Raw genomic sequence first — 15,256 nt, 5'->3', positions numbered from 1 at the left:
CTACTATGGTTGTAATAAAAATCCAAACGCAGCATTTAAAGCTTTTACTTCAGGGTATTTGTTCCATTTTTTTTATTTTAGAACTGATAGTACCTTTACTATATGCTGTGTCAGGGCTGGAATCACCGCAAAGCAACTCTAGAGTTTTCTCTTTTTGTCCAAGATCAGCATTTCTTTGAAAATACGTATTTGTATCTGTCTGCATGCAGAATAAGTAGGGAGATCTTAGTTTGCCAAAAACTGGGTAGAGTAAATTCTGAGAAAGTCTGTAAACAATTATCTCACGTTTTCATAATCTTCAGTGCCATCACTTCTTTCCTTAGTACTGAAACTTCCTCCTCTTGCTTCTTCTTTTCTTTATGAAGAAAATGGATGTAGTCAATTGCTGCAAAATAAAACACAGAAATGCATCTGTCAGGGTTTTTTTTTTTTCACTGCACACAAAGAGGTGTTGTCCCTCCACAACCATCTCCCATACACCAAACCGCTGACAGTTCCTCCTTCTTCTACGTCTTTTTTGTTCTCATCTTTCTACTGAACTGCTAATTTGTGTCGTCAATATATTATGTATGCCTTTTGTTCTCTCCCACTGTATTTTTTACTTGCTTTGTGTAATGTGAGTATGTGAGACTAGATGTGTAGTTGGGAGCTATAAGCAGCATCCAGTTAAGCACCACAGGACTCTACTAGAAAACTACTTAATAATGCCACTGTTGAATGTTGGATAGACATTACTATCTTTCTGTGATAAAGAGTGTCGAATTATGTCTTAGCTACTACTCCAAATGCAAACACTGGTAACCTAGGTGACCTGTAAAGTGTTCTTTCGATAAAATCACATCTTACTTTTCTGTAGTACAGTAGCCTTGCTGATCTTCTGTGCTCCCACTGCAAATTCAGACTGCTGCTGGCAGGTTGGTACTATGGACTGGAGGTCATCATAGCCTTTCTGAAGTTAAAAAAATACATATAAATTTAAATTATAATCATTAATGACTACAGAACAAATGAAAAACTAAAAATATACAACTTTTTAAATTGTAGCCTTACCTTGATGGCGTCCCTGCGCTTCTGCTCAGCCTGTGTGTGCGCTTGCCTCCGTCGATCTTTATACGAGTCCTTATATGACGTCTCATGTCTGTAGTCACTGTCTTCATCATCTATTCAAGAATATATTAACACTCAGATTACAAAACATGCCTCTGACCCTCAACTGGGGAAAACCAGCTGGCATGCTAACAAATGCACAATTAACTATTTTGTTATATAGATGTTTTTAAAAACAGAATGAGGATTTGGCAAATTTTAGTTGGTTTAAAACTGTAACAAGACTCTGGCATAAGTCCCATCACAGAAAATAAGCCAATGCTGGGCCATTTTCCATCTCAGCAGGATTCAGAGAAGCTGATTCATGCTTCAGTCAAGCTCTATTGATGACTATAATGCACTTTAAGCTGACCTACACAAGACATTATTTGACAGTGGCAACTCGTACAACCCTGCTGACAGAGTCTGAACAAAAGCTATATAAAGATGGGACACAGTTCTGCACGCACGGCATTTTATCAAACAAAGCAATATATATACAGAATATAACTGGTTTATAAAGTTCTACAAGAATTACTGTCTAAAACTAAAACTGTACTAAAATAAAAGCATGTTCTGTCTCGGTTTAACAATGAGCTTTCACTCTGAATGAAAGGTGGTATAAAAATAAGGCTTATTATGATAAATGCAATTTTATTAAGCATTTGACAGAATTTACACTCTGTCAAATGTCTGTGCATTACAGGGGATGAGTCACTGAGGCACATTTAACAAAGCAAACAGTCACATCACAATCTTAAAAACTGTGGCACAGATTACATCAGCAAAGTCAGATCCACTTACAAACACGTTACCTGTATTTGGTACTGAAGAGGCACTTGTCGAACCAATGCTGTTGGCCCTGGACACAACTGTACCTTTTCTGGCAGTTTCAGCAAAGAAACCTACAGAGGAAGACATCCGAACATCAAAGATCTTTCACTTCGAGACCAGAAATAGACTGACATGCTAATCTTAAGAGACCAGAAACACAAGGCCACCATCACAAAGCCTCAATATCAAATGATATGACAAACAACAAGGTATCAAGTGAGTGAATACTCACTAGGGTCAAAGCCACTGTCACTGAAAGCGCCGTCTGTCTGCCGAGCCATCACCAGAAAACAGAAGATGGAAAAGGGAGAAAATAGAGGCTTAAAAGCTGGAATAACAAGGGGGGAAATGATGCTGCCCAAAATACACTGACAATAGACCGATAACCAGCCTGCCCCATAAGAAGGTCTAAACCCCCACTGAGGATTGCCCTGATTTGTCCAATTCAAGTATGCAGGAGGGTTCAGAGCTGCACCAAATTACTACTTCAATCACAGATCCACTGTGTGATCTAGGGCAACACAACGAAATGGTTTCTCCAATTTGTGGTTCTCAGAGTTGGATCCAGTTTTTTTTCCAACGACTTGAGGCGTCAAAACACTGAAAATGGTGTTTAACTTCAACACTTAGTACTGTTAGATGCTAAATGTTTACAGCGTTGGACAAACCAAAAGTCTCTCTACCTACAACAAGTTTAAGTCAAGTTTATTTAGGAGTCTCTGACATGAGGACGATTAGCAACTATCTTTTTAACGACATATCACAAATGGGGAAAGTGGGACTTTGCTGCTTTGACATATTGGCAGCCGATTATTGTCACATAATAATATACAAATAATGATAACACGCAGCTAGACAAAAGCCTGGGTAGTGGTGAAAGTAATTCCCAGGTGCAAAACAGACAATTATCTGATGCTGGACTTGCAGCTAGAATTCAACAGCTAACTTAACATTAAACGTGGTCGGGCTGCTATAATTATCTGTATGTTTGCCAACGTTAATGCTAGATTTACTGCACCATCTGCCAGCAGCCTCTCCAGCAAGTCTGAACGTCACTGTGAACGCAGTCTACAAGAGATGAAGATGAGTTGCCCCCTTTTTTTTCTCCCCCCAACACGATTTGTTTACTTAACTAGCTGACTGCTAACGTTATAGCTTTATGACTGCTAACGTTAGCTGTCGAGCTAACAAAGCCCTGCTCCTCCGTAACAGCGGCAAAACTTCAAACTTTTAGACAAAACAATGTGGGCCACCTGTCGATGCTGTCACATGGCAGGACTGTGCATCAACGAATCTGAATAGTTGACGTTCACTGACATCAGTTACTTACTTTCCAATGGTCCTCGGGCGACGCAGTCGGGTCCGTCATTTTGGGAATGCTAAATAACTACTACGTCTGGTGCCTTCACGGGCTGCTAGTAAATCCCCCGCTTTCTACGTCGAAAAAGAAAGGCGGATAATTGAACTCCCTTTCGAATATTACAAATACAAAACAGTAAGGATAAGAGCCAGTTGTATGAGGGGTAAAAGCTTTCATACTTTCTGTATCCTTGAATTATGAACTTGCGTCCACGACTAACTTCATAATTGAGGAAAGTAATTTGTGTGCACGAGCTATGCCTTTGTTGTGAAAGAAGTGGTGGCCCTTTCCGAGGAGGCCGTGAATGCAGCAGCCATACATGCAGAAGTAGTTGGCTTCAAACACAGAGGGACGCTGTTGCACAACCTTCTCTACCTAGACACTTGAGTGACCTGAGCAACACATTTTCATGAGTGAGACCATAAGACCGGAAAGCAACTGTTTCACCATTCTTTCAACAGTCTTTCAACAAGTTGGAAAGCATAAAACTTTCTGAAAACTGTAAGCATAATTTATCTCTCTGCCCACTGGTGAAAAAAAAAAAACGAAATCCATCACATCTTTAAAATCCTGTGATGCTCCATATATCAGTGTGATATCATGGGTTATGGAATGGGGGGAGAATATCTTGTCTCGGGATGAACAGCATGAAGTGTTAGGTACTCTGCAGATGTATAGAGCCAGTTGTATGAGGGGTAACATCTTTCATACTTTATGTATCCTTGAATGATTAACTTGCGTCCACGACTAACTTCATAATTAAGGAAACTAATTTGTGTGCACGAGCTATGCCTTTGTTATGAAACAAGTGATGGTAAAAGTTAGTATGTATTAGTATAAATCTAAACTTTTTTTTTTATTTAAGGGTCCATACGTGTATGCTGAAAACATCTTGAATGTTATGAAACTATATGTTCTGATGTCGCAAATCATGAAAAAAAGGCCCTTTCCGAGGAGGCCGTGAATGCAGCAGCCATACATGCAGTAGTAGTTGGCTTTAAACACAGAGGACGCTGTTGCACAACCTTCTCTACCTAGACACTTGAGTGACCTCCCTTGTCCAGCCATCAGTCTGGCCTCACGTGAAGAGAAATGACTAAAACAAACTTAAATCCAGGCTGACGCAAGTTAAAGCTGACTTCAAGAGAATGAGAGACTCCAGTGTAGTGAAAGTGGATTCATGGTGAAATGGGAGTAACACTTTACATCTGCTCTTGCTTGTTTAGCACATAAGGTTTCCTTAACCTTGGACATTCTTTCTTCTTTCTTTCACTCCTGTGCTACCTTATCTTACTCATCAGTCACCTACTACATGCAAGGTAGCATATGCCTAACCGATACCATGTTTATCTTCCACCCTGTTCTCCACCCGAGGTTCTGTTGTCATGCACAGGAAGTTGCTCTTCTGCTTTTGTGCTTCTGTGGTTTCTGTCAGTGTTACAGAGTGTGTCACACTCCCCTCTCCTTCCTCTGACACTCAGTCCTCTGTAGTCACTAACCAGAGGAGTTTTTCGGTCAACTAGTGTAAAGTGAGTGACACGTAGGTGGCTCTTTTCTTAGAGCCCAACAGGCCGCCACAAATCGTATTCTTATAGGTACTTGTAAGCAGTGAAGGACAGGTTGATGAGAGCACAGACATGAGGACGATCTACATTCTTTCATCATATACCTTGTCCTCAGGACCAAAGCGGATTCAGTAGACCGGACGCTTCATGTTCCTCTACCTGAAGACTCAACAAGTTTGATTTCCGGTTTGTTCTGGTCATTTGTGACCACTTTTTGTCACTCTGTTCTGGAATACACCAATTTCTCAGGGGAGAGGGTTTGTGTAAAGCTTTCCTCCTGGATTACTTGTGGAGATTAGTGATGGGGAATGCGGCGGCAGGGGGCCTGGAGCAGGAACCGGCTGAGGGTCGCGAGGCCAGGAACTCAGTCGGAGCAGCTTCTGGAATGAGTGACCCCACTCCAGCTTTGCAGAAGAAGCAACTGGCTCCCCCCAAACTGCCCATGCCCCCAGAGGATGAGCTGGAGGAGCGCTTCAATGGTGTGCTGGTGAGTTGCTGCACAGGAGACAAGAAAGAACACACCCTTACTCCACATGGAAACCAACTATGGTTTTGTGGTCATGTCTAAAGGCAGGGATAATTATGCAGGTACATGTGTCAGAGGGACAGAAAAAAAACACATCTAGTAAGTAAACTATGATTTAAAGTTGTTAGAACATGGTTTTCTTGTTTTGAACACATGCACTCTGTGACTGATTTATTCTACCAAAAAAACAATTTGAAGTGAATACAGACTGCATGTGATGTCAGCCTTTTCCCATTTGTAGTCACAATCTTAGAATATGTAAATCCACAGACCCATTTTTCTGTGGGGCACAAAAAGCCAAACTTCACAAAATAACTACTTTAAATGTAATCATATTTGCACAAAGGTCACAGTTAACTGCTCTATTCAAAGTAGGGATATCACAATTAACAACAATGTTAGCAACATGTTGCCAGATTCATTGATACACTTACTTCACTGTTAAATCTGAAAATGTCAGACTAGGAACAGGATGATTAGTGCATGCTCAGGAAGCTGCCCCTAAGGGGAAGTTGAGCAACGCATTTTCATGAGTGAAACCATAAGACCGGAAAGCAACTGTTTCACCATTCTTTCAACAGTCTTACAACAAGTTGGAAAGCATAAAACTTTCTGAAAACTTTAAGCATAATTTATCTCTCTGCCCACTGGTGAAAAAAAACGAAATCCATCACATCTTTAAAATCCTGTGATGCTCCATATATCAGTGTGATATCATGGGTTATGGAATGGGGGGAGAATATTTTGTCACGGGATGAACAGCATGAAGTGTTAGGTACTCTGCAGATGTATAAATAAGGTGCAACCAGACACTGGAACCTCAGCTAAGCTCCAGCTATGTAAAGAGAAAAAAAAAGTTTACTTGTGTTAAAAGCACAATACACATAAAAAGTCTATCAACAGCAGTGAGGTAGATTTTTCCTCCTGTAATTTAAAAGAATGTTAGGAATCCACTTTACTTAGGGAGTTAGTTGTTTATAATTTAATAGAACTTTTACTGATGTAGGATGGAGGAAAGCAAGACTGTTTTCTTTGGCAATTACATTTTTTTCTAGCTAAAATGAAAATAAAGCAAATAGTTTATTAAGGTTTTTACTTTTTTATCTGGTAATGCATTAATGATTACTTGAAAAATAACAAACCTTATATACTAATTTCCAAATATTCTCCTGAAATTCTGCAACTTATCTCTCTCTGAATTGTTATAGCTCTGTCAAGGAGAGTCGTGATCACAGTGTAGTTGATATGTATACATTAAACATATACACTTTCTTTATGTTAACAATTATGTGTGACTGTTTCACATAATTTGACAGATCTACTTCCTCAAGTGTAAATGTTGTCATACAAGAAGACATGAAAACGTTTTGAGGCTTTAGGGTTAACTGTTTTTCTAATGTCAATGTGACATATTCTGCTCACTCGGAAATGAACAAAGGTGGCCTGTGCCATTTCATGCCTACAACACCCTCTCAGTATTATATGAAAATAATGACCTCACTTCCTCTTTCAGCAAAATACTTCCAAAGTTAACTTTAGACAGACAGCATTCTGTTCTGAGTTCAGCCTTTAACTATGTTTGTGCAACAAACTCAATAAGGAAATGAGAAACACACTTTCATCTTAATTTCTATGTAGTTTCTAAACTTAGGGAAAATGTGGGTTCATGCAAGTGTACATGCACACAAATGTTTGCAAGAGTCTTCTGTCATTTTTTGGTACCACGAAACCCACGAGACCCCTCCCTTGCCCCACCAAGAATGAAGCTTCATCTCTCAGAAGCAAAACAACGGCCGTTTCTGTTTCCTCTTTTTTTTTTTTTTTAAAGAAACTACAAACCACTGCATGAATGTACACTCTAGTAGATTTTAGATCAACACCCATGTCAACTGAAAGGATTCGTCGTGCCAGTAAATCATCTGTGTGTTTGGAGTCTCGGATCAGGGGCTGTGAAAGTGAGGCAAAGTTGTATAGAAAAATCAGCATAAATAAGAATGTAATTATTCACTCAATCAGTGACCAAAGAAAGTGATTGAAGAACTGTTCTTGCTCCAAAAATATTTTTTTTCCTCACAAACTCCCCAATTAGGTTCTGAATCATTCATAAGAATGAATTAGAGTTAATTAAACCATTCAATTCATAGCTTATTTGAAAAAGGGAATAACCTTTATATCTGGAGTCATTTCAGTGTAGGTTATAGACAATAACTCAAAACGAAACTGCAGTTTTTGGGCAGGAATATGTCAACTCCTTTGTCAGTTGAGTCAATTTACACCAGAGATTTGTGGAGGTGGGACGGGGGGGAGGTCTTGTTCTACGTAAAATTCACCATACAGTTGAGCCTTATAGTGTGCATTCCACATGTACATGTGCATTTTGTGATGGAAAATGCACATTATTCTAATCTTGTTCGAAAGTCTCTCTATATATAACTATTATATATAACTTTGATCATGTAAATAAAAAAGTGAGAAACAGACAGATAAAAATGGTTGGCAGTGGAGTGGGTTTTCTTTATTTTATATGTGCCTTGTTTCATCAAAATCTTCATTGTATTGTGGTTTAAAAAATTTGCACAAAAGCTCTATAGTTAGCAAAAGGATTATTTATTGTGACCAAAAATGCTTGCTTTCTGACGTATATTTTCCCTAACGACAACCATCAACACATACATACATGTAAACACTGAGTCATCTTTCCTTCCGGCAGGTAGTCAACGCCCTTCTGCTTTAGACGGAAAGTGCATTTGTCGTTTGATGGATTTGAATATTGTTGCGTAAGCAGGAAGGATGAAGAAATTACGAAATTTCATATTTGACATTAAAAGGGGTTGAAATGAATTGTAAAACATAAAGATCCTAAAGTGTGACTAATATGAAATTGTGTTGTTTTTTTTACTCAGTGACATTCTTGCATATGAAATTCATTTGATAACATTAAGATTTTTTACATTAAAACTCTCTTACTCTCTTTTCCAGAGCCACATGAACTTGCCTCCAGATAAATTGAAGCTGTTGAGTCAGTATGACAATGAAAAGAAATGGGAATTAGTCTGTGATCAGGTAAGACCTTTTTTTTTATATGTTTATATGAGCTAGTTTCCCAATAAAACCTCATATCAAACTTAACCGATTCTTGCACCGTTGCCTTCACTCAGACAGAGTTGACACAAAGTACATAAACACCCAAAATGGATACGTGGTTGATAGCAGAGCACAGTGTGAAAACCCTGCAGCACAGTTTCTGTGGTTGCAACCGATAGAGGCGTTGGCATGGAAACAGAGGGTGGTTTGTGTCTGTTGTGTTTACTAGCACAGGCAATAATAGCTTCAAATGCTGTGCACTGGTAAATGTGCTTTCAGTTCAGTCATCTTTCAGAGTTGTTAATAAAATTAAGTCAGTCAGTCTGTGAATTCTTCGTCCTCAGGAACGTTTCCAAGTGAAGAGCCCCCCATCCACTTACCTGGCCAAGATCAAGAGCTTCTACCAGGATCAAGGAGGGGTGTCTCGTAGGGTCAGTGCCTCACCTTCCTTTCATATTTGTCACATCTTTAATTTTCTATTTACACAATGATGATTCTTGATTCTTGATTCTCACTTCTTATCCGTCTTTAGCTGAAAAAACGTATCCAAGAGGCCACCCAGGTCCTTAAAGATTTGGAGATATCCCTTCGTACCAATCACATTGGGTGAGCATATTAAATTGGGTGGATTATGTTATAACACGATTTTTCATCTTAATGTGTTTTAATGTTGCCTGACACTTCAGATAAACATTATTCAAAGGTTCCCAATGGATTTATCTTGTAAACAAATGTTTATCCAGTTGTGAAATGTCTATTACGTTTTCATGCGTGTGGACATTGCAGACAAAAAAAGGACCTACTCGTAAAAACATTGCTCCATAGCGCTACTAGTGGTTAAAAACTCAACAAGGTACCTTTAAGATGAATGCTGAACAATTGAAGTTCACTGAGCATTACGCTATACAATTTTTAGTGAACACCAGTCCACAAGCCACAATTACAGCATATTGAAGTTTATTGAATTGCAGGAGACTGCGGTTTATTTCTTATGAATTCAACATTTCTTGAGTAAGAGCAAGACTGTTATTTTTTTCTTTATAGAGTTACATATTCTAATAATGTCCAATAATAAAGTCCAATATGAGTGGATCTGTAATATATAATTACAAAATATAGTCCTTATTCTTTATTTTGCTTTGGGTGTTTTTATAGATGGGCCCAAGAGTTTCTCAATGAGCAGAACAAAGGTTTGGATGTTCTGGTGGAATACCTGTCCCATGCACAAAGTGATGTCCCGTGAGTACCAGCAGGTCTTGAGACTGATGATGCTCTTACAATTAAATGATTTATCACCATAAATGCTTACTTCATAAAAACTCTTTAGGTTTGATGCGGACAGTGTTGAAAATGGTGGCACCCTGTCAGATAGAGGAAAACCAACAGAGAGGTCAATGGAAGACTTGACCAAGAGCTCCAGCAGCTCCCACTCACATGGGATGACTAGAGCTGCTCGCGCACTGACTGTAAGGTGAGAAGGTCTAGGCATTAAAAGATTGTGATACAGCATCTATGAGAAAAGTTTCAGACCCAGAGATGTCTATGAATGATAAGAATATAAATATATAGTGCACATCATGAGTTCGTATGGAAGAGGAACTTTCAGCTTATGCAGTGGCACATGTAGTTAGAAAATAGCATCATGCAAGAGAGAAGTGGTGTGATAGTGGCACGAAGGTGACCAGATGCCATGTCAGATGCCAATCAAGTGCTAAACTTTTTTAAACTGAACCTCATGTCTTTCCTCCCGTAAATCACCAGCTTTCTATTTCCAAATCTACACATTTGTCGTTAATACAAATGCTATCATAAATAGTGCCAGGCCTGATTGAGCAACCAACCAACCAAAGATTTTTATTTTTATAAAAGATGAAACAAACAGTGTAGAAGGTAATCAAACTGCCTTTATTATTAATTGTATAGCCCTTTGTTTTTGCTGCCCTTCTTATTAGATTTCATGGCCATGTTATTGCTAGACAGCAGTTCCTCTTGAAACTGAGACTTTACAACCATGTTGAATAACTCTATTTCTCACACCCTTATTCATTCATACCCTTTGCTCATTTGTCAAGTATTTTATTCAGTTTTTTTTTTTTTCAACCTGATGCCATATTTCAGCTGTCAGACAGACACAGTGGATGTCTAAAACAATGCTGGAAGGCTTGTTATAATTGGCTAAGGCCTAACTGTGCTCGGTTCTTGGCCTCTACTTCAAACCATTTCCACTGTACATTTATTTGTGTGTCCATACACTTGTCATCCCTCTACAGAATAAGCTCCACTCTGGGGAACAAGATGCATAAGAAGTCCCATTCATCCAACCAGAGAGATGATGTGCATGTGTGCATAATGTGCCTGCGAGCCATCATGAATTACCAGGTAGAGCCTCAACATACTCTTCATAAAAACATAAAAATGTCTACTTAAAGGAGGTGAAATTTTCTGCCAGTGAGTTGACATAATTAAACTTTGTCTACCGCTGTTTCACTTGTCTAAGTTTTCTCATTGTTTGATTTAAAGTCTTTAAAATAGCTTGTAATTAATTTGTCTCAAACCAAACACAAAAATATGTAACTTGTGCTTTTCTTCTGCTTTAAGTCTGGTTTTAACCTTGTGATGACTCACCCGCGCTGTGTGAACGAGATCACCCTCAGTCTCAACAGCAGGAATCCCAGGTGAGTGCATTTGTGTGTGAATCAAAGTGTATGTTATGTGTCTCTCTACATCCATATCTAACCCCTCCTATGCTGTGACAGGACTAAAGCCCTTGTGTTGGAGTTGCTGGCTGCTGTTTGTCTTGTCAGAGGAGGACATGACATCATTCTCTCTGCTTTTGACAACTTCAAAGAGGTGAAATTAGGTTTTATTAGTAATTGTACCACATTGCAATGGTCTCATTTAACTTTTATCTATTGCTAATTCAGTCATACCATGTTCCAGACGTCCCCTATTTTATTACTCATCTTGTGACACAATCCTTCCCTCACATCATGTGCTATGGGCATAACTTTAGCACATGTACAGTCATGCCTCTGTAGTTAGAAATTTAAGGACAGTGTAAGGGTACGAAATATATCATATTTGTGTAGTGTTGAATGAGATTCAAGATTCAAGATTCAAGAGGTTTATTATCATATGTACAGTAAGAAACACAAGGTTTCTACGTACAATGAAAATCTTACTTTGTCCGACTCCCTGAGGCAACACACAAGTAGAAGAGTAGAACATAAAAATTAAAAATATAATTTTTCTTAATATAAAATATAACTAAAATATAACATATAACTTACATACCCCCCCATGCGCTATTTGTGCAACAAATAAAATCCATACAGATAACTTTCTTTTCTTCCTCAGGTGAGCAGAGAAAGGAACCGCTTTGAGAAGTTGATGGAGTACTTCATCAATGATGACAGCAATATTGACTTCATGGTAGGTCCACAAATGTATTACTTACACAGTGGCTGACTGTTTAAGAAATAAAAGGACTTTTAAGTTGTGGATGTCCTTCAGATTTAATTGTCATTATGTCTGTCTCCAGGTGGCTTGCATGCAGTTCATAAACATTGTGGTCCATTCAGTGGAGAACATGAACTTTCGTGTTCATCTACAGTACGAGTTTACTCACCTTGGATTAGACAAGTATCTGGAGGTGAGTGTGCATAAAAACCTTTCCCTCAGACCATTGACAGTATATATATGGTAGAGACCAAAAACAGAGCTAAAAGAGAGTGAATATTGAACTTACATTTGCCAGGTGGCCACAAATGCAAATGCAAATTAATAATAATGTTGCTCAGTAATTGCTGGATGTAAATAAGCAATTGTTTGCTATTACAACTTAAAAAGTGATGAGGCACACAGTAGCTCCCCTGGTAGAGTGTGTGCCCCATGCAGCCTGAGACCTTACCGCAGCTGCCTAGGTTTGATTGTGACCTGCAGCCCTTTGCTGCATGTCGTCCCCCCTCTCTCTCCCCATTCCTGTCTATCGTCACCTGTTCTATCAAATAAAGGCATAAAAAGCGCAATAAAAACGAACTTAAAAGGTGGTAATATGTCAATGTTGTGTATACAACTTGCTTTCTCTGCCTCGCAAGTGGACAAAAAAGGGTATTTCAGGTTTAAATATATAGATTAAAGAAACACATTCAACCCCATAATGCTGATTGAAGACTAATTGCAATTCTCATAAAATTCATAAATTTGTATGAATTTAGTTTAAAGTAACTGGTTAGTTCTAATGCCCAAGATATTTGAATTTGTCACCTTGGGTCACCACTGAGATAGACATTTCATCAGACCTTTGCTGACTTTGTTTTCAAATATCTCACATAGGTTTCTGTGTGTATCTTCAATAAGTCTTTACTTAAAGGTTAACATGAATCAGTCCCTATGCCATATGTACATTATTACTTTAAACATGCAACAAAAATCATATTATTCTATACAATACACATTATAAGATATGATTTGTTCCTATAATATGTAATTATTGTGTTGTGTTTGTGTGTTAGCGTCTGAAGCTAACAGAGAGTGAGAAGCTGCAGGTACAGATCCAAGCCTACCTGGACAATGTGTTAGATGTAGGAGCCCTGCTGGAGGATGCTGAGAACAGAGGAGGGGTGCTGGAGCATGTGGACGAACTGCAGGAACACAACGTACAGGTCAGCCACATAATACAGAAAAAAAGGAGTCTTGGTGAACAAAAAGAGGCTTTGATGTTGTTGAAGAAAAATCATTCAAGTCCAGTTCAGGTTTGCTGTGGTCGCGGTGTCAGTATTAATCAAAGTTAAGCATCCTGGTGACTACACTACACAGAGCAGGTCTGAATCAGTAAAGTGGACCCAGAGCAAATGAAACAAGGTACTTTTATACATGGACCAATACAATAGACAGTATGTAAATGGTAGCCATTGATCAGGCAGTCACCAGACGTTACATGATTAACATCGGAGTCAGAGGGAAGTAAGACAAAAGGTAGTGATCAGACCAAATGTGATGCGAGACAAAGGGCCAGAAAAAGCGTTAGGGTGCTGGGCGTATTGGTCAAGGGGAAAGGAGAACAGTAGAAGCATACCAATGCGCAGAAAAGGGAAGAAGGGTGAAGGTGTGGCGGTATTGCGTCAACAGCGGACAGCGAGACAATATGAATATACATTTGAGTATGAACACAACCAGTAGGGGGGAAAGCCGAGCTGGCTCCCACCTCTCATTTGGTATCTGTATCTGTAAGTATCTGTAAAATATTCTTCCTTAATGTTAAATCATCATGTTGTCTGTTTTGCAGCTGGGTGCCCGGCTTGAGGAGATTGAGAATCGAACTACAGAAAGAATATCTGAACTTGAGACTCAGCTCATGCAGGCTACCAAGGAGACTGAGCTGCTCAAAGTAAGTGCTGCTCCGTGACATGTACAATGCTTAATAAGATTAATTATCCAAGCAAGGTGTGACATTATCACAGCGATTATGTTATAATGAGGTCAAAAGAGTGACAGTACACTTTATTTGAATAATCTTAATATGAAAAGTAAAACCTAATCACCTTCAATGCAAAAGAAAAAGAGAGAATTTTCAGTCATCAAATAAATCTTTAAATGACCTTGCATTTTAGCTACATTAACGGCATTGGCTCTAGGGATGGCTGTGTCTCTTGGTCCACCCCTTTGGTCCAGACTGAAATATCTCGACAACTGTTTGATAGATTGCCATGACATTTTTCTACAGACATTCATGGTTCCAAAAGGATAAATCCTAATGACTTTGGTGATCCCATGACTTTTCCACTTACACCACAATCATGTTGCCATTTTTGGTTAAGAGTTGAATATCATTAACATTAATGTTGCCTTGAGCATGAATTGTAATAATGAATTGTAATTATAATGGTGAATTAGCTAATGTTAGCATGCTATCATGCTAAACATTAGTATGTTAGCACTGTGACTGTGAGCAAGCTTTGAATAGCATTTAGGTCAAAGCACCACCAAGTACAGCCTCACAGAGCCTCTTGTGAGACTCTTAGTCTTGTTTAATATATTATACAGCTGGGTGACAATTCAGGAAAAAACACAACACACAACACAAACCTCCTGGTTTCCAGAACCCTCTCCATACTCCCATAGGTGTTGATTGATTCATATCATTTTAAATCTCATCAAACCATTCAATGTTAATTCAACCACGTGTCCTGTATGAAAGCATCTGCATTTGTCACGTTTCTCCACCCAGTCATTCAGGTTTTTCCTTTAATTTGTCACCTGTCTGAATCTCATTTAAAGATAGACTCTGCGTTATTTTTCTTTGTGGCTGTGTTTCTACATTTGTGTTTGTGTCCAACAGGAAAGCCTGCGGGAGTCTTGTTCCCAGGTTAGTGCGTTGCAGCAGAGAGAACGGGAGCGAGAGCTAGACAGGGAGAGGGAGAAGGACAGGGAGCGTCTGAGCACCTCCACCCCTCAGATGTCGTCAGAGCTGGAGCTGAAAATCCAGGAGCTGCAGGACAAGGGGCTGATCCGACTGGGACGCAGTGCCTCTGGAGGTCTGGACATCCAGGTTGTGCCTGTCACAGTGGTTGAATATGTCCAAGCCCCAGCCTCATCCGCCCAGCCCAGTGCTACGTCCTCTGTCACTGAATCCCCACCATCCAGTGTTCCTGCCTCTGCCCCTCCGCCACCTCCTCCACCTCCCCCTCTACCTTCTGGTGTACCAGGGGGTGTGGCCGCTCCTCCTCCACCGCCTCCACCTCCTCCTCCTCCAGGCGGTTGTGGTGCTGTGCCTCCACCTCCTCCTCCTCCTCCACCTCC

At 39.5% G+C, this 15,256-nt stretch overlaps 2 protein-coding genes across 2 annotated transcripts in view; one reads left to right on the top strand and one right to left on the bottom strand.

The window, feature by feature from the left end:
- The window catches only part of mlx (MAX dimerization protein MLX), a 5,779-nt gene extending 2,413 nt beyond the window's left edge, over nt 1-3,366 (bottom strand). The window contains exons 1-6 of the mRNA XM_035655135.1: nt 3,251-3,366; nt 2,153-2,189; nt 1,902-1,991; nt 1,051-1,160; nt 847-949; nt 286-385 (exon numbers count right to left, since the gene is read on the bottom strand). Of these exons, the coding sequence (XP_035511028.1) occupies nt 286-385; nt 847-949; nt 1,051-1,160; nt 1,902-1,991; nt 2,153-2,189; nt 3,251-3,289 (479 nt within the window). The 5' untranslated portion in view covers nt 3,290-3,366. The remainder of the gene's footprint in view (nt 1-285; nt 386-846; nt 950-1,050; nt 1,161-1,901; nt 1,992-2,152; nt 2,190-3,250) is intronic.
- A 1,363-nt stretch (nt 3,367-4,729) lies between these two features.
- Nucleotides 4,730-15,256, top strand: part of fmnl1a (formin-like 1a) — a 13,796-nt gene continuing 3,269 nt past the window's right edge. The window contains exons 1-14 of the mRNA XM_035655639.1: nt 4,730-5,332; nt 8,351-8,434; nt 8,800-8,886; nt 8,988-9,061; nt 9,611-9,694; nt 9,783-9,926; nt 10,726-10,834; nt 11,054-11,130; nt 11,212-11,305; nt 11,813-11,887; nt 11,997-12,107; nt 12,970-13,119; nt 13,743-13,844; nt 14,796-15,253. Of these exons, the coding sequence (XP_035511532.1) occupies nt 5,147-5,332; nt 8,351-8,434; nt 8,800-8,886; nt 8,988-9,061; nt 9,611-9,694; nt 9,783-9,926; nt 10,726-10,834; nt 11,054-11,130; nt 11,212-11,305; nt 11,813-11,887; nt 11,997-12,107; nt 12,970-13,119; nt 13,743-13,844; nt 14,796-15,253 (1,835 nt within the window). The 5' untranslated portion in view covers nt 4,730-5,146. The remainder of the gene's footprint in view (nt 5,333-8,350; nt 8,435-8,799; nt 8,887-8,987; nt 9,062-9,610; nt 9,695-9,782; nt 9,927-10,725; nt 10,835-11,053; nt 11,131-11,211; nt 11,306-11,812; nt 11,888-11,996; nt 12,108-12,969; nt 13,120-13,742; nt 13,845-14,795; nt 15,254-15,256) is intronic.

This window comes from Morone saxatilis, unplaced genomic scaffold (genome assembly GCF_004916995.1).
Source record: "Morone saxatilis isolate NCDOM2014 unplaced genomic scaffold, NCSU_SB_2.0 Contig14, whole genome shotgun sequence".
In the NCBI taxonomy this organism is placed as follows: Eukaryota; Metazoa; Chordata; class Actinopteri; family Moronidae; genus Morone; species Morone saxatilis.
This window is presented reverse-complemented; position numbering and strand designations above follow the sequence as displayed.